Source organism: Stegostoma tigrinum, chromosome 39 (assembly GCF_030684315.1).
Source record: "Stegostoma tigrinum isolate sSteTig4 chromosome 39, sSteTig4.hap1, whole genome shotgun sequence".
In the NCBI taxonomy this organism is placed as follows: domain Eukaryota; kingdom Metazoa; phylum Chordata; class Chondrichthyes; order Orectolobiformes; family Stegostomatidae; genus Stegostoma; species Stegostoma tigrinum.
The window spans coordinates 4,869,502-4,895,376 of NC_081392.1; the positions used below are offsets into that span (position 1 = coordinate 4,869,502).

The 25,875-nt window shown below is 40.4% G+C and overlaps 1 protein-coding gene across 5 annotated transcripts in view; it reads right to left on the reverse strand.

The window, feature by feature from the left end:
* LOC125447673 (ryanodine receptor 1-like) overlaps positions 1-25,875 on the reverse strand; it is a 411,721-nt gene that overhangs the window by 247,208 nt on the left and 138,638 nt on the right. For all 5 annotated transcript variants that reach the window (XM_059641019.1, XM_059641018.1, XM_059641017.1 and 2 more), the window contains 7 exons: positions 22,455-22,816; positions 20,997-21,123; positions 19,443-19,603; positions 11,166-11,328; positions 3,009-3,095; positions 1,959-2,185; positions 344-1,226 (listed from right to left, as the gene is read on the reverse strand). In XM_059641019.1, coding sequence (XP_059497002.1) covers positions 344-1,226; positions 1,959-2,185; positions 3,009-3,095; positions 11,166-11,328; positions 19,443-19,603; positions 20,997-21,123; positions 22,455-22,816 — 2,010 coding nt within the window. The remainder of the gene's footprint in view (positions 1-343; positions 1,227-1,958; positions 2,186-3,008; positions 3,096-11,165; positions 11,329-19,442; positions 19,604-20,996; positions 21,124-22,454; positions 22,817-25,875) is intronic.

The following is a 25,875-nucleotide window of genomic DNA, read 5'->3' on the forward strand; positions in this document are numbered from 1 at the left end:
ACAGTAGTAAGGGCGTGGAATGCCCTGCCTGCAACAGCAGTACACTTGCCAACTTCAAGGACATTTAAATGGTCGTTGGATAAACATATGGATGATAATGGAATAGTGTAGGTTAGATGGGCTTCAGATTGGTTTCACAGGTCGGCACAACAGAGGGCCGAAGGGCCTGTACTGCGCTGTAATATTCTATGTTCTAAAAAGCATGTGGTGACCTGAACTGGAGAAGCTAAATGAAGAGCAACTCAACAAGTTTTTAATATTTTCTTTTATACAATGAACAGGCCTAATGGTCTCCATTATTTCAATAAATATATTTATAAAGAAGAAAATGGACTTTTCATACTTGTAATTTTACAGATTCAGGCAGTTTCATCTGCAAAAGTCCCTCCTCTAGTTCTTCCTCCTTTGTTTCTTCGCCTTCTTCCAAAGACCTGTCCTCTTTGGGCTCTTCTACCTCTTCATGTTCATCTTTCTCTCCTTTTTCTCCAGCTTCTTCTGCTTCCCCTTCTTCCTCAGCAGTTGGTACTTCTTCATCCTTAGCACTTTGATCCTCAATCTTTTCAACTTCCTCCTTGACCTCAGCAAACACATTAGGTTCAATCATCTTAAGTATATGTTTAACATCGTCATCATCAAAGATACCCATAATGAGGAGAGTGCTGACAAGTTTGAGTACTGGCACAAACTGAAATTCCACGCTTCCGCCCACTGGATCCCTTGTGTGCTGCCCACCATCTTGGACAGCCTCTGTCAGCATGTTAATAGCTTTGTTTTTGAGAATGTCCAGTGGAATCTCAGGACTGAACTGGTAACGATCATTACTGGTGCCAACAAAGGATAAAGAGGCAAAATGTAGAGGTGGTCTCAAGCATGTGGTAACTCCTACACCAGGCAGGCCATAAACTTTGTTCTCTCCTGGGAACAATGTAATTTGTTTAGTTTCCTCAGTCATTGGGACAATAAACTCATTATTCATCATTAGTCGCGATCGTTTAGCTGACTCTAGATGTACACTGATAAGTAGATCATAATAGCCACTTCGCAGGAGGCCTGGTATATAGGTGTTCTCAATCGTGTAAAGTAACTGAAATTCATCAACATGGCTACATATGGCATGGGCAACCCGGTTGTTGCCCAACGCACACACTGCGCAGTATAGTAGTAAGGTATGGTAGTGGAATTGCAACAGGTCTTTACGTTCAGAAAGCTCCAAGATGTCAATACACCTGCATGAAAATATTAAAAACAAACAATAAAATTCATTCAGCCAAGGGACTGCAATGTGATACCAGGTACAGTAATTTAAATCCAGTTGTGCAAAAATTAGACAACCAAATACTTTAGTCAAATTCTTTACCTTTATTTATGGATTACAGAACAATTGTTTTCTAACAAAAATGAAAACAGAAAATATTCTGCTAGTCAGACAATATCTGTGGTGCGTATATGGAATAAACTGCCAGAGGAAGTGGTGAAGGCTGGTACAGGTACAACATTTAAAAGGCATCTGGATGGGTACATGAATAGGATGTGTTTAAAGGGATATGGACCAAATGCTGGCAAAATGGAACTAGGTTAACTTAGGACATCTGGTCCACATGGACGAGTTGGACAGAAGGGTCTGTTTCCATGCTGTGCATCTTTATGAGTCTATATTAATGTTTCAGGTTGACAGACGTTCAACAAAAGTTGGGTGGACTTAATGGTCTACCTTGTGGTGAATTTGGTAGCAAGACCTGCCATGTCTAAAGGTGGCTCAAAATTCAGCAGGTTTACCCTAAAAGAGGTGATATGGAGCTCTCACCAATGGGAGAAACCCCATCAACTCTATTACATACCGTACATTAACTCAGTTTCTCTCTCTACCGATGTTGCCTGACTGGAGATTATTTCTAGCATTTTTATATTTTAATTCCATTTTTCCACATCTACAATACAATTGTTTTCTAGTTCCTAACCTGTTCTCCTCTGGAATATGCAGTGCCATCATGACAAGCGGTTCTAAGCACTCTACCATCCAGCCATGCCGTTCACTGACCCGTGCAGTTTCCACTTTCAAAAAATCATTAGGCACCCGACTCCATACTACTGGTGTGATCATCTGGATGTCAAGTCTGGGAGGACACTGAGGGATGGCGTTCTTTCGCTCGCTCTTAAACATAGCTGCTGAAATAGGCATAATATTCTGTAAAATACAAAAATGGTAAAAATAATTATTGCCACATGGTCAAGTCTTTGAACGAAGTTTTCTATGTAAATGGCTGTATATTCATGACGCTACTTAGAAATCACAATCTTAAGGACACAAAGACAAACTCAATGCAGAGTTGTATTTGCTGCTCTGTTCGGTGGTGTATGTATTTACTTCACCAACGTACAAGCCAATCATCTACAATACCTCCAAGCCCTAATGAACATCTTTGTGCGAAACTTTAAAACTTTCCTTTCTTTGCAGATGCTGACTGGCCCACTTACTGTTTAGTACAGGTTCTGTTAGTGTTTCAGACTTCCAGCATCTGCAGTATTTATTGTGCAGAATGTGTACAATTAAGGATAGACAGAATTTTGAAAACCCACTGGAGAAGGAATCCAGTCTTTCTCACTACTGGGATGCACACTGGTTAAGGACATTAACGAGGTTATATTATAACCAGGGAAAGGAAGCAGTTTCTTGGCAGCAGACTCAAGCAGGCCAAGGCTCCTGAGGTACTCTAAGACTCCTTTCCCTTGCTGTTAATGCAGGAAAATTGCTGCAGCTGCAGCCACAGGCTCTCTGGTTGTAATTAATCTAACAAAACCTGTTAGGTCATGGGCCAGTGACATCAGCCGGTGAGCCTGACATCAGTGCTCCAGCCTCAAAGTAAAAATCCTGCTCTTACATGGAGCAGGCTCTGAATAATTAATGGTCCTGACACTGTATTTTGAAGAAAAACACAAAATAATAATTTGAGACGAAGATCAACTATGTAGTGCTATGTGCGTTTCCTATAACCCAATGTCACACATACCTTCAGCTTTCCAAGTTCAAATTGGAACATATTCTGGCTGGAAGGCTGAACAAAGACTGCAGGGAATAACTTCTTACTTGGTTCAACCTACGAAACATATTAAAGTGAAGCAGACAGCATTAAAACACGTGCAACTGAAGTCTGACAAAGTAAAAATAGATATCCATTTAAGACAACTAAAACAGGCAGGTGCAGAATTAGGCCATTCAGCCAGAGTGTACTCCAACATTCAATAAGATCATGGCTAATCTGATTACCCTGAACTCAACTTTCCTGCCTTTTCACCGTGAACCTCAATTCCTTTGCTGATTAAAAATCTGTCTAACTCCGCCTTGAATATACTTAATGACCTTGCTTCAGAAATAGCCCTCAGCAGTATAGAATTCCACAGATTCAATACCATCTGAGAGATAAAATTACTCCTCAAACATCTTAAATGGACAATCCCTTACTCATACATATTCCCTCTGGTTCTAGACTCTCCTATGATGGAAAACAACCTCACTGCAACTATACTGTCAAACCGCTTCAATAAGGTCACCTCATTCTAATGAATATAGGCCTACCTATTCAATCTCTTCCCCATAAAAGCTAGCATCAACCTTGTGAATCTTCTCTGGACTGCCTCCAATGCCAGTATCTTTTCTTACAAAAGGGGAGAAAAACTGTTCACAGTATTCTCTGTTCTAACAATGCTTAGTATGGTTCTAGCATGACTTCCCTATTTTTAAACTATATTCCATCTGAAATGAAAGCCAACATTTCATTTGCCTTTCCCCATTACCTGCTGAACATATACACTAGCTTTTTGAGTTCATTGCTCAAGGATCACCAAAATCTCTGCAGTGCAGCTTTCCAAATTCTTTCTCCATTTAATATTCGGCTCTCATGTTCTTCCCTCAAAAGCGCATACCCTCACATTCTCTCACGTTATATTCTAATTGCCAAGTTTTACTCACTCACAACCTGTCAATATCTCTGAGTCATCTCCACTACTTACACCCCCAACCCTATCTTTGTGCTATCTGCAAACTTGGCAACTGTACAAAAACAGAAGTTGCTGGAAAAGCTCAGCACGTCTGGCAGCACGAGAAGAAAAAAAATCAGATTTAACCTTTTGGCTCCAGTGACCCCTTCTCAGAACGGTTCTGAGGAAGGGCCACTGAGCCCGAAACATTACACTGATTTTTTTTCTTAGCTTTTCCAGCAACTTCTGTTTCTGTTCCTGATTTACAGCACCCACAGTTCTTTCAGTTTTTATTGACAGCTGTACATTCACTTCCCACATCCACGTCACTAATGCTTGACTGCACAACCTTACAAGAAGTTTTCTGGGGGATGCAGGGTGCAATAGTGGTGACAGGGAACGTGGTCGGAGGGAGGAAGAAATCAGGAGCCAAGGAGAGGTGGGGTGGAGAAAGAAGAAATTGCAGAAGTAGACAAAAGAGAATAGGCCTCCCAGCTCTTTGTCCCTTCCCATCAAACTCTTTCCACTTCTGGGCCCTCTTCCCTCCTCACTCCAGGTCACTTCAGATGTCTGAACATGGGACATCTCCCTGTCCCATGTTCATACATCGCCTTCTGAAAATCCAAATATATTACATATACTACTTCCCTTTATCTATCCTGCTTGCCAACTCGTCAAAGAACTCTGGTGACTTTGTTCGTCACGGTTTCCCCTCTTGAAGCCATGTTGATGATACTTCATCACATTATGCATTTCTAAATGCTCGGCTATCACATCCCTATCATACACTAACAGTGCCCTAATTACAGCCATTAAGTTAACTGGCCTTGGGCTACCTGGTTTTTCTCGTTTCCCTTTTTCAATGAGGATGCAACCCATCTGGTTTGGGGATGGATCAGCCTTTATTCTCTAGTATTTTTTTCTCTATTGATACTTATTGTGCTGAATTCATCTCCCACTTCTACTCCTCAATTATTTAGTATTTTTGGAATGCCAGAGTCTTCTACCATGAAGACTAATGCAAAGTATTTATTCAACTTCCCTGCTAGTTTTTGGTTCCTCATTGTTTATAGAAGCTCTTAGTTCCTGTTTTAATAATACTTGCCAATTTATCCTCAAAAGTTTTTTTGATCATCTTTTCTTTGTTGGAAAAATTCTCCCAATGCTCTGGACGATCACTAATCTTTGCCTCTTTGCATGCTTTGTTTCTTTCAATTTAATAATATTTTTAGCTTCTTTGTTTAATCATGGTTTGTTTAATCCCCTTCATAGAATTCTCCTTTTTCATCAGGATATACTGTTGTGAGTCATGAACTGTTTTCTTAAATAGCTGCCATTGATCATCAATGATCTTTACTGCTAAATTCCCATCCTTGTCCACTCCAGCAAACTTTGTCCTCCTTCCTTTGTAATTACCCGAACTTCAGTTTAGCAAGTTGTTTCGATCCAAGTTTCACAGACTAAGCTGAACGTTAAAACCTACCATATTATGTTCACTCTTTCCTAGTGGATCTTTTACTTTGAGATCATTTATTAAATTTCCCTCATTATTCATTAAACTATCTAAAATATCCAAATCCCTGGTTTGATGTATGCATCTTGTTTTAGGGTCTGGTCTTGCACAGACTCTATGAAGTCTTCCTCCTAGCTTTCTCTGTCAATTTAATTTACCCAATTTACATGTTTTTGGAATGCATTCACATACGTAAATCATATGAAGGCTGTAAAATAGATGAGTACCCTCAAACACACTGGCATTATAAACTTTCATCCTAATATTTTGTAAATAAGAGTACTGAATTTACTTTATACTCTGCCCCAATATTCTGAGGTACTGATGATTAAACCCTTGAATAGAGTTTACAGTGAAATGGTCAATTTGCTTGTCTGAAACACTGATGTAATCTTAACACATAGTATTAGATACAAGTTACCACATCTCAGCAAAATGTTGTGTCTCAATTACTAGGGCTCCATCCTTTCAAACTCAGCTCAGGGAATTATAATAATCAGAACATTTGAGTATGGGAGCTGGGACATCATTTTGCAGCTGTACAGGTCATTGGCGAGGGCATGTTTAGAATACTGCTTACAATTCTGATCATCCTTCTACAAGAAGGAGATTGATAATCTTGACAGGGTGCAGACAACATCTAGAAGAATACTGCTGGAACTGGAACATTTGAGTTATAGGGACAGGCTGAATAAGCTGGGACTTTTCCTCTCGGAGGCTGAAGGGTGACCTTATAGAGGTTTATAAAAATTATGAGGGGCATGGATAGAGTGACTAGCCAAGGTCTTTTTCCTAGGATGTGGGAGGCCAAAACTAGAGGGCATAGGTTTATGGTGAGCGGGGAAAGATGTAAAAGGGACCTGAGGGGTAACTTTTTCACACAGAAGGTGGTGCATGTATGGATTGAACTGCCAGAAGAAGTGGTGGAAGTGGGTATAATTACAACATTTAAAAGGCATCTAGAGGTGTATATGGCTAGGAAGGATTTAGAGGGATTTGGGCTAAAGGCTGGCAAATGGCACTAGGTCAGATTGAGATGTCTTTTCGGTGTGGACAGGTTGGACGGAAGGGTCTGTTTTTGTGCTGTTTGACTCTAACTTAAGCAGACGTTTGAGCTTCTAACTCGAAAAAAAAACCTGATCTGATTAACAAGCTTTGCTTGCTTTCTTTAAACATCGAGCAGTGATGCTTCAGTAGCACAAGTTACTCTGATATAAATTGCAGCACAGGATTATAGCTACTCCAGTCAAAACCAACTCTGCAGAGTAATTTTTATTATTTATTCACTCATGTAATATCATCATTGCTCTTCACTAATTTCCCTGGAACAGACTGGGTTGCTAGTGCATTTCAGAGGGTAGTTTAACAGTTCATTGTGTTATTGTGGTTCTGGAATCACATACAGACCACAACATGTAAGAAGCCAATTTTTTTTCTTCTTGAAATACATAAATGAACCAGATTTTACAACTGAGGACAATGTCACAGTCATCATGACTGAGACAAGCTTACAATTCCAAATATATGAATTAAATTTGAATTCCACCACGTGCTGTGGTGGGATGCGAAACCATTTCCCCAAAGCATTAGCCTGGGCCTTGTGACTACTAGTTCATAACACCTCCTTCTCCACATATTATATAACAAAGATAACAAGATGCCTCTTAAGACACTTCACACTGGAGGGAAGAGAGATCAAGTTCGGTAAAATAGGACAACAACTGTATAAATGCTTTAAAAATAAAAGACAGGTTTTTAAGAAAAAGGGAGAGTGAATTATTGAAAAAGGAACAGTCATGAGTAATTTAACGAATAGGCTAAAGTAGTAGAAAGGAGCTGTGGACAGGTCCATGTACTTCAAATATGCACTTCATTAAACCCCACATAGGAGGCCATTAAATTTGGCACGAACAGTTAAGTGGGGAAGCATTTCTGCAGAAATATAGGGGACCCAACGATGAGGCTCATTTCTGATTCCTGAGCACACTAACGTCAGACATCCATTGCCCCAGTGCAATTTTATGGGCAATGTGAGTTAAGTACAACAGAAGAACAGCAAGGTGGGAGGCCAGTTAGATAGATATCTCATCACAGTGGTCAACCAACAGCTTCGCTGTGAGGGGTTGGCTGAAGCTGAGGCTAAAAGGAGACAACAAAGAAGGCTGAAAAAGGAAGTCACTCAAGGTTTGTAAGAATGAAAACTATTAGGGTTATTAGTGCACTCCTTCCTCTACAGGATGAACAGTGGCCAGGGTCTTTTCATCCTATGGATCCTTCACCGGAACTTGAGAAGAGGTTCCACTGGTCCACCAGCTTGCTACTGGCAGGCCATTTCTAAATAGCTGTTAGACTTCAGACTCAATGGAAAACCAATTTGATGACAGAAACAAGAAAACAAAGAGTGAAGCTGGATGAACACAGCAGGCCAAGCAGCATCTCAGGAGCACAAAAGCTGACATTTCGGGCCTAGACCATTCATCAGAGATGAAGTAAAGTTGGATAGACTGAGTTTGTTTTCATGGGATGAAGAAGGTTCTAGGCCCGAAACGTCAGCTTTTGTGCTCCCGAGATGCTACTTGGCCTGCTGTGTTCATCCAGCTTCACACTTTGTTATCTTGGATTCTCCAGCATCTGCAGTTCCCATTATCTTTGATGACAAAAACATTCTGGTTCTGAAAATATTTTTCTTTCACAGGGTGGGATCAAGTCTTGGATACCAAATTTGCTTTCTTGAACTACTGCAGTCGATATCATGTGATTACATTCAAACTTGGTGACAGTGAAGGACAGTCAATATTGTTCCAAGCGAAGATTGCGGCTTGGAGGGGAATTTGCTTCCACATGTCTGCTGCCCTTTTCTCTCTAGGTGGAAATGTTTACAGGATAAAGAACTAAGAACAGTACAGACGGGAACAGGCCTGCTATTATGTCTGCTTCCACCAACTCCTCTGGCAGCGTGTTCCTGGCACTCACCACCCTTTGTGTGAAAAATGTGCCCTGCACATCTCATTTCAAACATCCCCTCCTTGCACCTGGGAAAAGGCCTCATACTTTCCACTCTATCCATGCCATTCACAAATCTTATAAACGTCAATCAGGCCGCCCCTCAATCACATGCATTCCCATGAAAACAAACTCAGTCTATCCAACTTTACTTCGTAGCTAAAATTCCACCAAACCAGGCAACATTCTAGTCAACCATTTCTGTACCTCTCCAAATCAACAACATCCTTCTAGTAGTGTGGTGACTAGACCAACACACAATATTGCAAGTGCAGCCTAACTAAAGTTCTATAAAGCTGTAGCATAACTTATCTATTTTTGTACTCAATAACCCTTCCAACAAAGGCAAGCATGCCTGAACTTTTTTTTTACAATCTTATCTTTCTGTCCTGCCATCTTCAGTGATCTATGGACCTGCACACCCAGATCTCTCTATACTTCTAAGGGTTCTGTCATTCACTGTGTATTTTCCACTTGTACTTGACCTTCCAAAATGCATCACCTCACATTTTTCCGGATTAAACTCCATCTGCCATTTTTCTACCTCCAACTGATCTATATTCAGCTATATCCTCTGACAATCCTCCTCACCATCCGCAACACTATCAATCTTTGTATTGTCCAAAAACGTCTATTGGACCAGATACGTTTTCCCCCTAAATGATCTATCTATATCACAAACAGCAGAGCTCCTAGCACTGATCGTTATTAAACAGCATGAGTCACAGCCCTCCACTCCAAAAAGCATCCTTCAACTGCTACCCTCTGTCTCCTATGACTAAGCTGGCTCTGTATTCGTCTTGCCAACTTACTCCAATATCACGTAACTTCACTTTGTACCAGTCTGCCATGAGGGACCTTATCAAAGGCTTCATTAAATTCCATGTAGACAACATCAACTATCTTCCTCACCTCCTCAAAAAACTCAATCAAGTTAGTGAGGCACAAACTCCTCTGCACAAAACCATACTGTTGATTGCTAATCAGTCCACTTACTTCTAAATGTTTATAGATTTTGTCCCTGGGAATCTTTTCCAATAATTTCCCTACCACTGACAAGGAGGTGCACAGGCCAGTAATTTCCTGGACTATCCCTGTTACCTTTTACAAGCAAGGGGACTGCAGTAGCTGTTCTCCAGTCCTCTCGGACCTCAGCTGTGGCCAAAGAGGCTACACAGATTTCTGTCAATGCTCCAGTAATTTGTTCTCTTGCCTCCCTTAATAGTCTGGGATAGGTCCCATCAGGACCGGGGAACTTATCTAACTTAATACTTTTTAAGACATATATCACCCCTTCCTTTTCCATAACAACTTAGCTTAGAGATTCATCACTCCCTTCCCTGACATCATCCTCCACCAAGTCCTTCTCTTTGGTGAATACCAACACAAAATTATTCATTTAAGACCTTACCTAATGCTTCTGGCTTCACACATACATTCTCCCCTTGGTCCTTGAATGGGCTACCATTCCCCGGCTCCCTACGATTGGAAAGCGTGACTGAAGAAGCCTTAATTGTTGCATTGTGTCCTGCAAAATGGTAAATACTGCTGCCATTGTGCACCGGTTGTTGGAGGATATCATCTTGGATGATGGTGGTTGGGTTGCAAATCATGCTGGCTGCTCTGCCTTGGATAATTAGGGTTGTTCGGCTGCACTTATCCAGACAAATGGACACAATTCCATCAAATCCTGCTTAGTCAGTGTCGACAGGTTTTGAAGTGTCAAAAGGAGAGTTGCTCACTTAGATTTCCCACTCTCTGGCCTGTTCATGTGGCCATGGTATTATCCACTGGTGGAGGTGCCTAGCACAAGGCAATATAGCCTTAAATTTGAGTGAGGCTATTTCAAGTTAGGAAATACCAGTTTCTGTAAAGGGTTATAGATGTGAAAAATTCAGACTCACTGAATTATTACAGAGAGAAGGTTCTTTTTACTTTCATGGCTATGCTGACCCTCCAAATAACCAGATCACCGTGCCATTGTCTCACCTTCTCCCCGTGACCCTGTGCATTCTTCCTTTTCAAATAATTACCTATTCCTTCTTGAATATCTCGATTTAAAGGGCTTCTACCATATACTCTGGCAGTACATTCCAGATCCTAACCAGAATCACAACAGTATAACAGTGCAGGAGGAGGTCATTCAAACCAGTTCCTCAAATAAGATTCATTACCTTGTGCCAATCCCACACCCTTGCACATTACTTATATTCAAAGTATCATCCAATCTCCTTGTTGCATTAAAACATTTTCGTATCATTTTTTGTTTCACTTATTCATTACTTTAAATTTGTGCCCTATCATTCTTCAGTTAATCATGAGTTTCTCTCTATCTGTCTGCTCTGTATAGGCCTGTTTTTGAATTTTTTTTTCAGTTTGCCTCTCAGCCTTCTCTTCTCTGAGAAAGAGTCCCAATTTCTTCAATCTATTTTACAACAAAAGAAATAGTAGTTCAATTCGTAATTTTAAATATAAATTCAATTTTTTTTGTAAGACAAGGATATAGAAACTGAGCTAAGGTCAGCGGGACAAAAATAAAAACACATCAGTCATGATTTTACATTGTAGCAGAGCAGATTCAAGGGGCTGATTGGTCTGGTCCTGTTATTATGTTCCTAACGATTCACGTGTCTCTTGATGGAGTTGTCTGTCACTTGGCAAAAAACTGTCCTACCTGGTAATAGGTGTTGATGTCTTTTCCATTAGCAGTGAATGTCATGAGACCAGTAGCTAAATCAACAAGGCAGCCAATCTCCAGATCAACATTACTGCGACTCGCTTGTTGGGAATTGCTAAATTCACCTCCCCAAACCATGTAACAATTGCTGCGCTTGATACTGCAGAGAGAACAAATGTGTCAACCGTACACAAATATATTGATATTGCTGCAAAAATGAACACCAGTATTACAATACATTGAAAGGCCACATATTTAAGCATTAAGAAACTAAATTTGACACAAAAATTGTAGTAAAGGTCTGAACCAATTCCAAAATGACACACACACACACCTCTATAGGGTGAATTTGTATCAGCAGATACATTCTATTTTGTTCAAAAAGCACACAGTTCATAGACACAGTCAATGTAACGTTTGATAAATTCCTACTTGAGAAATAAAACCAATCCGATTCCAAACCAAAACACTAACAGATTCTAAACAAGGCCTCACACCTAACATGCATTATCTAACATGTCACCTCTCTTTGACAGTGAAAAAACCTCTAGTTCTCTCTGGGCAGTGACTTGAAAGGAACTTGGGGATTTACATATACATATTAAACAATTAAAATCTTTTAACTATTTAAAGATTTAACAGCATCTTAGGTTTCTTTAATACATCCTTACCAGTGCTGTGAACCTTTGAACTTTTACTTACAAATTCTGTGTCTGATACCACCTCACTAACACCTGAAGGAGGAGCTAGGTTCCAAAAGCTTATGTTTTCAAATAAACCTGTTATACTATAGCTTGGTGCTGTGTGATTTCTGACCTTGTCCATCCCAGTCTAACATTGGCACCTCCACCTCCACAAAATGGAAGTAGTGAGAGGACCAGTCCCAGTGACACTCACTTCGATTGTCAAGTCATGCATTTACACTACAACTGTGTTATAACGCAATAATGCTTCAAACTGATGTTACATTTCTGTTGTGAATGCACTGTCTGTTGGCCAGAGAGTTTGATTGAAAATAAATAGGACAAACTAATTTTGGTGTTCTTCATCCCTTTCCACGCATACACGTCTGCAGCAAAGAAAATCCAATTCCAGAACCTTGCACACAGTGAGACAATAATGAAATAGTATATGGTTAATACACTGCCCACATCAGATTATGTTTTAAGTAAAAAGGGGTGGCACAGTGGCTCAGTGATTAGAGCTTCTACCTCACAGCTCCAGGGACCAGTGTTCGATTCAATCCTCGGGCAACTGTCTGTGTGTAGTTTGCACATTTTCCCTGTGTCTGTGTGGGTTTCCCCTGGACGCTCTGGTTTTATCCCAATGTTCAAAGATGTGCGGGCTAGGTGGATTGGCCATGCTAAATTGTTCGTAGTGTTCAGGGATGTCTAGCTTAGGTGTGTTATGGGGGATGGGTCTAGATGGGATACTCTGAGGGTCATTCTAGACTTGTTGGGCTGAAGGGCCTGTTTCCACACTGTAATGATTCTGTGATCATATGTTTTGCATATTAGCTGTGCAGTATTCTGAAAAAGAACAAAGGATCCTTTCCCTCCATAAATTCTAACTGTAAGAAACAATCTGTTCAATATGTCAATCTGCTAGTCATAGAATCACAGAATCCCTCCAGCGTGGAAACAGGCCATTCGGCCCCACAAGTCCACAATGACTCTCTGAAGTGCATCCCATTCAGACTCTCCCTTATTTCTGTAACCCTACATTTCCTATGGTTAATCCACCTAACCTACATATTCCTGGACACTACAATTTAGCATGGCCAATCCACCTAACCTGCACATCTTTGGACTGTAGGAGGTAACCAGAGCATCTGGAGGAAACCCACGCAAAAATGGGGACAATGTGTAAACTCCACGCAGTCGCCTGAGGGTGGAAATGAACCTGGGTCTCTAGCGCTGTGAGACAGCAGTGCTAACTACTAAGCCACCATACTGCCCATACAGAGCCAGTGTGCCGCCAATGAGGAGTACCCATATTCCCTGACTGGGCCGCAGTGGTGAGAGCACCAAATCCTAAATACTGGACCATCAAGGAAGGTACAAACTGGAGGTCCCACAGAGCGAACGCACAAAAACTCCACACGGATGCCCAAAGGTAGAATCGAAGCCAGATCACTGGCGCTTTGAGGCTGCAGTGCGAACCACTGAGTTATCATGCTGCTCGCTTTTCTTTGTTAGCAAGTTATTAACTTAGAAATGGTTATCGACATATTCATTTACAAATGTCAACTTGAAGACACTTGGATTCTGTGTAGATCCAACTCATTGGCTCAGCCACTACTAGTAGCTAAATTATGAGCACTTGTTTGAACTCTTGTGAGGTGACATTAGATATTAGGAGTTTCTCATGAATGATAGTGAACAGTTCAGATTAAAAGAATGAGGGACAATTTCACTGAAACTTCAGAATACTGAGAGGCTTGGGTAGAGTGGATATGGAGATGATGTTTCCATCAATAGGAGAGACTATGACCCTCAGAGACTGAAGGCACAGTCTCAGAATCAACAGGCGACCATTAAGAACAGAGAGGAGAAATTTCTTAAGCCAGAGGGTGTTGAATTTGTGGAACTCGTTGCCACAGAGGGCTGTGAGGCCTAGTCATTGAGTATATTTAAGACAGAAATAGACAGGTTCTTGATTAGTAAGCAGATCAAGGTTACAGGGAGAAGGCAGGGGAATGCTGCTGAGAAACAGATCAATCATGATTGAATGGTGGAAGAGGCTTGATAGGCTGGATAGCCTAATTCTGCACCTATATCTTATGGTTTTAAGATGTGGTGCTTCAACGTACAATAGATTAAACTGCTAAAATCGCTGTGGTTGCACTCAAAAATAATATGAAAAGTGTTTAAAATTTGTAAATATTGCACAATAGCAACATTTAAAAATGTGCTATGCTTGGTAAAATACAGGAGTACACAAAATATACGGCACAAAAATAGGTCATTCAGCTCAAGAAGTACGTGACATGACAGCAGCAGTCCTTTATACCAAGGCTGCATTTAACCAAGTATGGTATCAAGGAGCCCTAGCAAAACTGGAATGGTTTCAAGGGGCATCAGGGGGCAAACGCTTGGTTGGAGTCATGCCTAACATAGGAAGATGGCTGTGGTTGTAAGAGATCAGTTATCTCAGCAGCAGGACACTCCTGCAGGAGAACTTCAGGGTAGTGTCCTAGACCCAACCATCTTTGGCTGCTTCCATTATAAGGTCATAAGTGGGGATGTTTGTTGATGATTGCACAATGTTCAGCACCATCTGTCACTCCTCAAACACTGAAGCAGTTGATGTTTATATGCAATAAAACCTGGACATATCAAGGCTTGGGTGACAAGCTGCAAGTAACATCAGCACAACTCACATGTCAGGCAAATGATCATCTCTGATGAGAGACAAATCTAACCACTGGTCCTTGACATTCAATGGTGTTATCACGACTGAATCTCCCACTGTCAACATCCTAAGGGTTACCATTGATCCAGAAACTCAACCTGACTTGAAACATAAACACAGTGGCTACAAGAGCAGGTCAGAGGCTAAGAATACTGCAGCAAGTAAGAACTCTCCAATGCTTGTCCACCATATACAAGGCATATCAGGAGTGTGATGGAATACTTCCTGTATGCCTGGATGGCTACAGCTCCAACAACACTCAAAGCGTTTGACACAACCCAGGAAAAAGCAGCCTGCTTGACTGATATCTCATCTACAAGCATCCACTACTGATGCTCAGATGTAGCCAGGTATACTATCTACAAGATGCACTACAGAAATCACCAAAGGTCCTTCAACAACAGCTTCCAAACCCACAGCCACTTCCATATGGAAGGTCAAAGGAAACAGGTAGATGGGAATACCATCACCTGCAGATGGCCATCCAAGTCACTGGCCATTCTGGAGGCGATAGCCTAGTGGTGCGATAGGGTTAGGGTTAGGCTAATAATCCAGAGACCTAGACCTATTCGTAACAAGGCTGATCAGTTAATGGCACAAATCCTCGCAAATGAATATGATTTGGTAGCCATTACGGAGACATGGTTACAGGATGGTCATGACTGGGAGTTAAATATCTAAGGGTACCAGACTATTTGGAAGGACAGACTGGAAGGTAAGGGAGGTGGTGTAGCTCTGATATTCAAGGCCGGCATCAGAGCAGTGCTAAGAGATGATAATAGGTTCTACGGAGAATGAGGTTGAATCCATTGGGGTGGAAATTAGAAATTCTAAGAGGAAAAAAATCATTGATAGGCGTAGTCTACAGGCCACTAAATAATAACATCACATTGGGGAGGACAATAAACAAAGAAATAACTAATGCCTGTAAAAATGGCATGGCAATTATCATGGGGGATTTTAATCTACATGTAGATTGGTCGAACCAGCTCGGTCAGGTTAGCCTCGAGGAGGAGTTCGTTGAGTGTATCTGTGATAGTTTTCTGGAACAGTATGTAACGGAACCAATGAAGGAGCAAGCTATCCTTGATCTGGTCCTGTATAATGAGACAGGAATAATTAATAACCTCACAGTTAGGGAACCTCTTGGAAGGAGTGATCACCGTATGATTGAATTTAGAATTCAGATGGAGAGTGTGAAGATCAAAGGCAAACAAAGTGGCCAAAAACTTCAGGAAACTAGAAGATTGGAAAACTTTAAAGGTCAACAGAAAGCCACAAATAAAGCTATAAAGAACAGCAGGACAGAACATGAGAAAAAACTAGCTCAGAATATAAAGACAGATAGCAAAAGTTTCTATAAATATATAAAACGAAAAAGAGTGGCTAAAGTAAACGTTGGCTTTTTACAGGATGTGAAGGGGAATTTAGTTATGGGATATGATGAAATGGCCAAGGCATTGAACAGGTATTTTGTATCGGTCATCACAGTGGAGGACAATAATAACATGCCAGTAATTGACAAAGAGATGAAGGTAGGTGAGGACCTGGAAACAATCATTATTATGGAAGCGGTAGAGTTGGGCAAGGTAATGGAGCTATGGATTAATAAGTCTCCTGGTCCTAGTGGAATGCATCCCAGGGTACTAAAAGAGATGGCGAAAGAAATAGCAGGCGCACTGACGGTAGTTTTCCAAAATTTGCTGGGGCAGTCCCAGCAGATTGAAAAGCAGCAGATGTGACACCACTGTTTAAAAAGGGAGGTAGACAGAAGATGGGGAATTATAGACCGGTTAGCTTAACCAGTGAAGTGGGAAGATGCTGGAGTCTATTATCAAGGAAGAAATAGCAAGGCATCTCGATAGAAATTGTCCCTTGGGCAGATGCAGCATGGGTTCATGAAGGGCAGGTATGCTTGACAAATCTTTTGGAATTCTATGAAGACATTACAAGCAAGGTGGACAATGGGGACCCAATGGATGTGGTGTACCTTGGTTTCCAAAAGGCCTTCAACAAGGTGCCGCACAAGAGGCTGCTGCATAAGATAAGGATGCATGGCGTTAGGGGTAAAGTATTAGCATGGATAGAGGGTTGGTTGACTAACAGAAAGCAAAGAGTGGGGATAAATCAGTGCTATTCTGGCTGGCAGTGACTAGTGGTGTGCCTCAGGGATCGGTATTGGGACCTCAATTATTTACAATTTGTATAGATGATATGGAGTTAGGGAGCACGTGTAGGGTGTCAAAGTTTGCAGATGACACTAAGATGAGTGGCAGAGCAAAGTATGCCGAGGACTGTGAAACTTTGCAGAGGAACATAGATACATTGAGTGAGTGGACAAAAATCTGGCAGATGAAATACAATGTAAAGAAATGTGAAGTCATACATTTTGGTAGGAGTAGTAGTAAAAGGGGTTATTACTTGAATGGTAAAAAAATTGCAGCATGCTGCTATGCAGAGGGACCTGGGTGTCCTTGTCCATGAATCACAGAAGGTTAATCTGCAGGTACAACAAGTAATTAGGAAGGCAAATGAAATTTTGTCCTTTACTGCTAAAGGGATTGAGGTTAAAAGCAGAGAGGCTATTTGCAGCTGTAGAAGGTGCTGGTAAGGCCACACCTGGAGTACTGTGGGTAGTTTTGGGCTCCTTACTTGAGGAAGGATGTACTGGCACTGGAGGGGGTACAAAGGAGGTTCACTAGGTTGATTCCAGAGTTGAGGGGGTTGGCTTATGAGGAAGACTGAGTAGATTGGGATTATGTTCATTGGAATTCAGAAGATTGGGGAGGGGGGTATCTTATAGAAACATATAAAATTACGAAGGGAATAGATAAGATAGAAGTAGAGAGGATGTTCCCACTGGCAGGTGAAACTAGGAAAAGAGGGCACAGCCTCAAGATTAGAGAGAGCAGATTTAGGACTGAATTGAGAAGGAACATTTTCACTCAGAGGGCTCTTAATCTATGGAACTCCTTGCCCAGTGAAGTAGTTGACGCTACTTCAGTAAACATTTTTAAAGCTAAGGCAGATTTTTTTTAACAATAATGGAATTAAGGGATACGGTGAGAGCGTGGGTAAGTGGATCTGAGTTCACGAGAAAATCAGCCACGATCTTATTGAAAGGCACAGCAGGCTTGAAGGGCCAAATGGCCTACTCCTACTCCTGGTTGTTATGTTCTGGAAAAGCTGCTGGGGACCCGAGTTCAAATCCCACCATGGCAGATGGTGGGATTTGAATTCAATTTTAAAAAATATTTGGGATTAAGAGTCTAATGATGACCACAAAACCATTGTCTATTGTTGGATAAACCCATCTGGTTCACGAATGTCTTCTGGGGAAGGAAATCTGCCATCCTGACATGGTCTGCCTCCATATGATCCAGACCCACACTAATGTGGTTGACTCTCAGCTGCTCGCTGTGCAATTAGGTTGGCAATGAATACTGGTGTGGCCAAAGACATTTCCATCCTGTGAATGAATTTTTAAAAAATTGCTGCTCCTTCACTGTTGTTGAGTCAAAAATCCTGGAATTCCCTCCCTAAGGGGCTTGTGCATCAACCTACAGAAAGCCGACTGCAGCAGTTCAAGAAGGCAGTTTCCACCACCTTCTGAAAAACAACTAGGGTGGCCAATAAATGCTGGCAAGCCAGTGAAACCCATGCCCTATGAGACAACACAGAAAATGAGCCAGAGTCTATGTTCCACTCCAGCGTCATTCCGTTCTTCATCATCTAAAATCTACGACAGCAATTCTATTCTCCCTCAAATGTTCACCTGTTTCCCAATAATTGCATCTACGCTATGTGCTTCAACCACTCCCTGTGGTAATGAGTCCCACATTCTCACCATTCTTTGGATTTCTTGGTGGTTATATTATAGGGATGGTTTATGAAGGGAACATTCTCCCTGCATCCACTGTCAAAACTTCAATTTTAAAGACTTCTATTAGGACAATCCTCAGTTCTTTTCTTTCCAAGAGAGAAGGAACCCAGTCTGTTAACCCTTTCCAGATATATTGACCTATGCATTTCTGGTGTCATCTGATGTAAATCACCACATCATACTCTCCACTTCTTTCATATCCTTTTTATTGCATCGGGTCAAATAAACCTATAATACTGCAATATTGATTACAGGTTCAACATAGATTGTTGCAGTAAAATTCTGTAATTCCATTGGAAGAGTTTACCAGGAGGATCCAGTTACCTTGGCACATAATACCAGCCTGAAAAGAACTACTTTCTAATCAGATGCTGCACTTTCATACATTATTTAGGTTTCATGGTTGGAATTCTAATAAATGATAAGACAAGTTTTGCATTTTTGGTTTATAATGTTTCTCAATATTGTACTAATTTTTTGATAATCCAGATCCTTTGCCATTTTAATTATCCCATTAATAATCCTCCTTCCTCAATGTATAGCTCTCAAATTTGGTTAAATAGACTTCTTGGAGTAATATTTTTTCAACATCATAATTTTTTCACCTTTTCATCAATTTTAAAAGTAACAGGCAAATATTTTATTACACCGCCATTTCTTCAGACATTAATTTGACATTTAATTGGCTACATCACTTCACATAACTTGTCACTTGTATTACTATTGTAGTGCAGTGACACAATTACTCCCAGTATATAAAGTGTTCTAATAAAGGAAATTATTCATAGGAAACAACTATAGATATTGATTTTAACTTTTCCATGTTATTAAAGATGTAACTTATTCAAACTAGTCATTGAGAAGGCATGGAACTAAAAGAGATTAAAATTTATATCTGTTTGCAAATCATGAATAGAAAAGTATTGGTAGTTTAATATGAGTTGATTTATAAAAACTGAATATACTAACTTAAATACCTGTCATGGACTTTGCCTTGATCATCTCCCACTGAGACAGTTACTGTGCGAACTTTAGTTAGATCAAAATTGCCATCATGTTGATGAAAGTCGGGGGTTACCCAACCAACCCACACTCCTCCTGGTTCCTGTCCAGCAAATATTCTCACGGAATAGTAATACTGTCAAAAGAAAGTACCAAAATTAGAAACAAAAAATACTAGATTAGGATTTGTCGCAGATATATGTTATCATATAGGTGAGGTGTAGAATGATCTACTGTACTGTATAAATTGATACAGTAGATCTACTATACAGTAGAGAAGCGACTGCACTCACTTTGCACCAGAGCTATTAAATCGAATTGAATAGATCAGACAATTTGCGGGATTACACCAGGAAACACTGGCTAGTATCTTCCGTAGGTAGCTTTATAGATTTTTGCTTAAATCAACCTGTTCAGACGTGTTCTGACACACCTTTAGAATAAGTGGCACTTGAACTCAGGAGTTTCTGGCACAGAGACAGGTACCCTATCACTGCACCATGAGATCATGTGCATTCTAACATATGTGACAGTCCTGTAACCCTATGCAGCGGCAAATTGTCACAAAGTGGTTCACAGCCACTGCCCCTCACAGGGCAACTAGGGGCAGCAAATAAACACAGTCTACATCCCAAACTAAAACAGCTGGAATTTTCAGATCCACATTTTCTCTCAAAATTTATGACTTTCACTTTGACAAGGGAGCACACTATTCAAACATACTGGCAATTCAAAAAGATGGAATTTGAAAAATATCAAGTTGGACATGTGATCATAAATCTATTAATGGAATAGGTGGAGAACTTTTTTGTGTTTAATATGACAAAGTTATACTTTCAGAAGGACAAACAGTGATATGTCATTGTCATTTTGGGATTCAAAATACAAAGCATAGGAACAAAGTGGTATTGATAAATTTATTTAAAGCATTACAGCTAACTCCAGTTAAAATTTCTAAGTGCAATTTAGGCATTACATTGTAGAAGGGGCCTTAAAAATCACAGCTTGAATTCGCCAATCTGAAAATGTTAAAAGCTTCAGATTTGTTAAAATTTTCTTCAGTACTTGAAATCTTGAATGACATTTATTTAAACTATGTCCACACTCATGGAGAGAAATAAATAGCAACAATTTTGAATGAATAGTTAAGTTTGCTGACAGTGTTCTGAGAGACTGCAAATAATATCTTCATGTTCCTTAGTTGGCACAGGGAATTTTGAGGGAAAGAGCACTGCAACTTATAAAGGAAAAAGTGGGCAAGCATTTGTGTAAACGAAAATACATAGACAGTGCTGCAGAGGAATTAGTTTTGGATTGCTCTGTAAAGATGTCATAATCATTTGATGTCATAAATAAGTATTTGGGAATTTTAAACAACTTTGTGATTGGATCACAATATTTGCTGCCTTGCTTACAGTTGATTTGTAACTTTAGGAACTTCTATACCTCAGTCAATAGTTTTGAATTAAATGGGTTTAGTTGTTTCTGCCATTTTGTAGCTGTTTTACTGTTTGCAGTTGATCATTTACCGTTGTTGTGTTCAAAATAATCTCAGGGTCATCCCTGTCATCAGGCACAACATCCTCTATCAGGCGAGGGACAGTCGGTACAACCGGAGGTGGAGCGATAAAGGCAGGTTTCTTTTTGAATAGGAACCTAAAATACGGCAAACATAAATGAATCAGACTAAGAAGCAGGTATTCAAACTTTAAACACCAATCAACACTGATAGTCAAAGATAAACTCTCTCTAAAAAAAGCCCCTTCATCAATCCAGAAGATTCACAGCCAAATATCCTTTAAAATGTTAAAAGCATTGGGGAGTGCTTTTGCATTTAAAAATACAACAAAAACTTTGTTTGACCTTCTTGTTTTAAAAATTAGGTCCTCTCTTTAGTATGGAAATCTCAGAGATCAGATATCCCTGATTTTTGATGGGCAGGGGAATGCAGTATTACCAGCAGCCAACAGGGGTGGGCAGGAAAAAGTGGAGGTGACCTATAACCAGATCAGTCCTGATCTTATACAATGCCAGAGTAGGCTTGAAGGGACAAATGGCTTCCTCGTACTCCTATTTCTTATGGCCTTACATTTTTGGCAGTTCCCTCCATAGTATCATCAATGCTGGTGCTCTGGTGCAGAAGTGTAGGCCATCCAAAAGGTAAGGAAAGGAGACCTTATACGTGCGCCCTCCAGCTCAAGGAAAATACCTTTGAAAAGGTAAAATCTTGTCAACATACCTTCTATTCCAATAACATAGCAGGGCATTTCCCAGACTTTCTTAGTTTTTAAGATCTATTTGGTATCAAGTGTTTCCGGTTAAAAATGGTACATATACATATATGGCAGACGCGGTGCATACAATGTTTTGAATTTTCAATGTGATTAACAAAATATATTTCAGAAGAGACTTCTGGCAAAGCTAAATGCACAGAAAATTAAGGGGATAGTGCAGATCGAAATAAGGCTGAAATATAGAAAGAAGGCAGGGACAAAGAGAAGATTCTCAGGCTGGAAAGATAATAGCATTCCACAGGTATGGTAAATGCAAAGTTCTATAGTTCTTCTGGACCACAGGGCTGCTCTCAGGCTAGGCGAGAGGTTGTGAAGGAGTGTCCTTTTTATAATCTCAAGCGGTGCAGGAATTGAACCCATGCAGTTGGCATTACTCAGCATCACAGACCAGTTATCCAGCCAACTGAGCTAACTGGCCCTTTATTATGGGTGTGGAATATGGAACAACAAAGTTTAAAATATGCTGATGGCATTAAATTGGGAAGCAATATGGCATATCGTGGCAAAGATTTTGAAATTTGTGGGCTTTTCTTCTGGAATCAATATAAAACATAACCTAAAATGCTCGCCCCTACAACCAACATAATAAGAGGAAACAAAATCTGCTGGCAACTGGTACTGGTTCTAATGCTTGGGATTTTCTCAGTAAACATTTTAAACCCTCACTCCACCCCAGAGTTCAGACATACAAACCTTGATTTTGGTTTACTTTTCTCAGAAGAGGAATCCTTGTCATTTTCAGTCTTGGCCACCTCCTTGGGTGCTTCCTTAGGGGCATCCTTTTCATTGGTTGGTGTTTCAGTTTGTGTCCGACTAGCTGATTTTTTCAGAACTTCAAACTCTGAATCCACATCAATATCTTCGACTTCTTCTTCTGGAATTGACATTCTGGTCAATGGTGTAGTGCCAGGGGTGCACTTGAATGTATCATGGAACTCAACGGGCAGGCTGAGGCGCAAGAACAGCATGTCAGTATTGCTGTTTTGAGATCCAAATGTTTTATGAGAAACTTTCAAGCAAGGAGGGCTGTCAACTGTTCCATCAATTCTAGTAACCTGCAAAAATAAAGATTCACTTTGTAAGACTGAATACTCCAACAACCACAATAAGGGAATCAATATCACAATACAAGTACTGCTGGGAAAAGACATTACTTTGTCAAAGCTTTGCATCTTCCACTCATCAGAACAATTTTTTTTATATTATTCATGGGATGTGGGTGTCATTGGCTGGGCCAGCATTTATTACTCATGCCTAGCTTCCACTGAGAAAGTGATTGTGAGCTGTCTTCTTTAACTGCTGTAGTCCATATGAAGAAATATATCCACAATACCATAATGGGAGGGAATTTCAGGACTTTGATTTGGCAACAATGAAGAAGCAATGATATATTTCTAAGTCAGGATAGTGAATGGCTAGTTTGGAGAAGAGCTTTCTGTTCTGGTGGTGTTGCCATGTATCTGCTCCCTTGTCCTTCTAAAGGGTAGTGGTTGTGGGTTTGGAAGTTTCTGTCTAAGAAGCTTTGGTGAATTTCTGTGATGCATCTGGCAGATGTACATGCCCACAACTGCTGAGTTTTCGCGTGGAGGGATTGATTTTTGTGGATGTGGTGCCAATCAAGTATGTTGCTTTGTCCTAGATGATTTCAAGCTTTTTTAGTGTTGTGAAAGCTGGACTCATTCATGCAAATGAGGAGTAGTCCATTGCAATCTTGACTTGTGCTGTGTAAGTGGTGCTTTGGAGAGTCAGAAAGTGAATTATTCGTGGCAGTGAGCAGACCTAACCCATTCTCTATGCCAATGCTTTTACCGTGTTGGGATTCACTTGCTAACCAATTAGCACTCTCTTCTCATACAATATAATTGTTCTTTCTCCTTCACACTGGTAGTTCTGGCAAATTTGTCTTGAGTGCCAAATGAAAACATCTTAAGATGTATTTTTGTTCAGCAATACACAAGTTTTTACTCCCATACAATGAAACTGGTCACCTGAAACAATTAATTTTAATCAGCACTCAGGGCACATTTCAAAATACAATGCTGGTTTTTAAAACAAACTTCTCATTTAATTAATGGATAATACCCAGCTCCAATGAGATTGACTAATCAGAACTTTTAGGATTATACCTACATATATTCATATTTACTCCATAAAAATACACAGAATCATATGCCAATATAAAGTTGGGGAACAGCAGCACTGCAAAGTGTCAGAGAAAGATTAAAAACACTACACTGTGGAAATTACAAAACAGAATTAAGCTTTTTGATCCAATAGATCAGTTATTGTATTTATATTCCATTAAGCCTTTGTCCTTAATCTCTTGTGTCTGCTGTTTTCCCCATTTCTTTTATTTCCCTTATTTTCAACTGTATATCTAATCTATTCTCAATTCTAACATGCCTCATTCCTCAATAACTAACTCCAATACAGCGTTTCAACCACTGTATAGAAAATGATTTCCTCTAATCAACCTCTACTTTAATGAAAATAGCTTCAGTATATCAAATCCTCTCTCATTCCAGGCAGCTTTCGTGTGGTAATTGTAAAAGAACTGGTAGAAATGTAGCTAGATTGTATGCTGGACTTAAACTGCCCAAAGAATGTCCTCATCCCCAATCCAGAGAATAAAATGGCAAAGCTGAAAATTAGCATTACATTCAGATCTCTCATTGATTAGAAGCACTGGACTGGATACCTCCCGGGTCAAGGTTACACATCCTGGAAGGTGGGAACTGACACATAACGCAAACATCTGGATTTCCCCTCAACTTCGCAGCAAGCAGCTCCTGCCCCTGAATACACCTCTCTTGGAAGCTGGCTTGATTTACAGATGGAGGTGGGGAAGTACTTCAGAGCTGACTGTAGGACCAGGTAGGTTCCATTCCCGACCCAGGGCTGTGGGTCTCCAGTGCAATTCACTCCAACTGGTTTGTTTCCTGATCATCCACAGGCCTTTCTAGCCATGAGATGACTGGGAGTCGGGGAGGGAAGACTTCTACTCCTAGCCTCCAGGCATTGTCTTTCAAATGGGGTTGGGCAGACAATGGTCTAATGGCCTAGTGGTATTATCATTGGACTGTTAATCTAGAGACCCAGATAATGTTCTGGGGATCAGGGTTCGAACCCTGCCGTGGCAGCTGGTGGAATTTGAATTCAATAAATAGCTGGAATTAAGAATCAATTGTCAGGAAAAACCCGTCAGATTCACTAATGTCCTTTAGGGAAGCAAACTACCATCCTTACCCTGTCTGGCCTACATGTGACTCCAGACCTACGGCAACGTGGTTGATTCTTAACTGCCCTCTGAGCAATTAGAGACAGGCAATAAATGCTGCCTAGCCAGTGATGCTCTCATCCCGTGAATGAATAAGGAAAAATGGCTTTTGTTTCAGTTACAGTTTTGGCCTGAGGCTTGGGCCCACTTTGCATGCTGATATTATAACTGACCACACGGATTAGATCAAAGCGGTCACCCTAATGAATATACCGAAGATCCCAATCTGCTTACTGCGAGCAGAATGGCTACTCGCACTTTGTCCCAGCTTCACAAAACCCAGAAGTTAGCAGGCTGGAACAGGCTTCCAAAAATGTTTGGACTTTTCACCCATATAACTCTCCTACTTGTTGCGATATGCTTGACCCATTTTAATAATCTTCTCTTCAATCTCTCTACAAATACCCCCCAACATGCCATATGTTTCAGCATTTTTATTTTTCTCACTATTTATGCATGAGATGTGGACCGCTAACAATGCCAGCATTTGGTGCCCATCCTGAATTATCCTTTGAGAGCAGGTAAAAAGATCAATCACATTACTGTTGGTCTGGAGTCACATTTATGGCAGATTACCTTCCCTGAAGTAAAGACCATTAGTGAACCTGATGGAATTATTTAATGGCAACTGATGTTAGTTTTATGTAGACCATCAATGGAAATAGCTTTCAATTCCAGAACTTTTTTGAAAAATTAACTGCATTCAAATTTCATTAGCTGCCATGGGGATTTGAACTGGTGTCTGCAGATAATTAGCCTCGGACCCTGGATAGAATATCACCATTACACCACTGTCTCTCAATTATTCAATAGCTTTCTGTAGTGTGAAACTCTAAA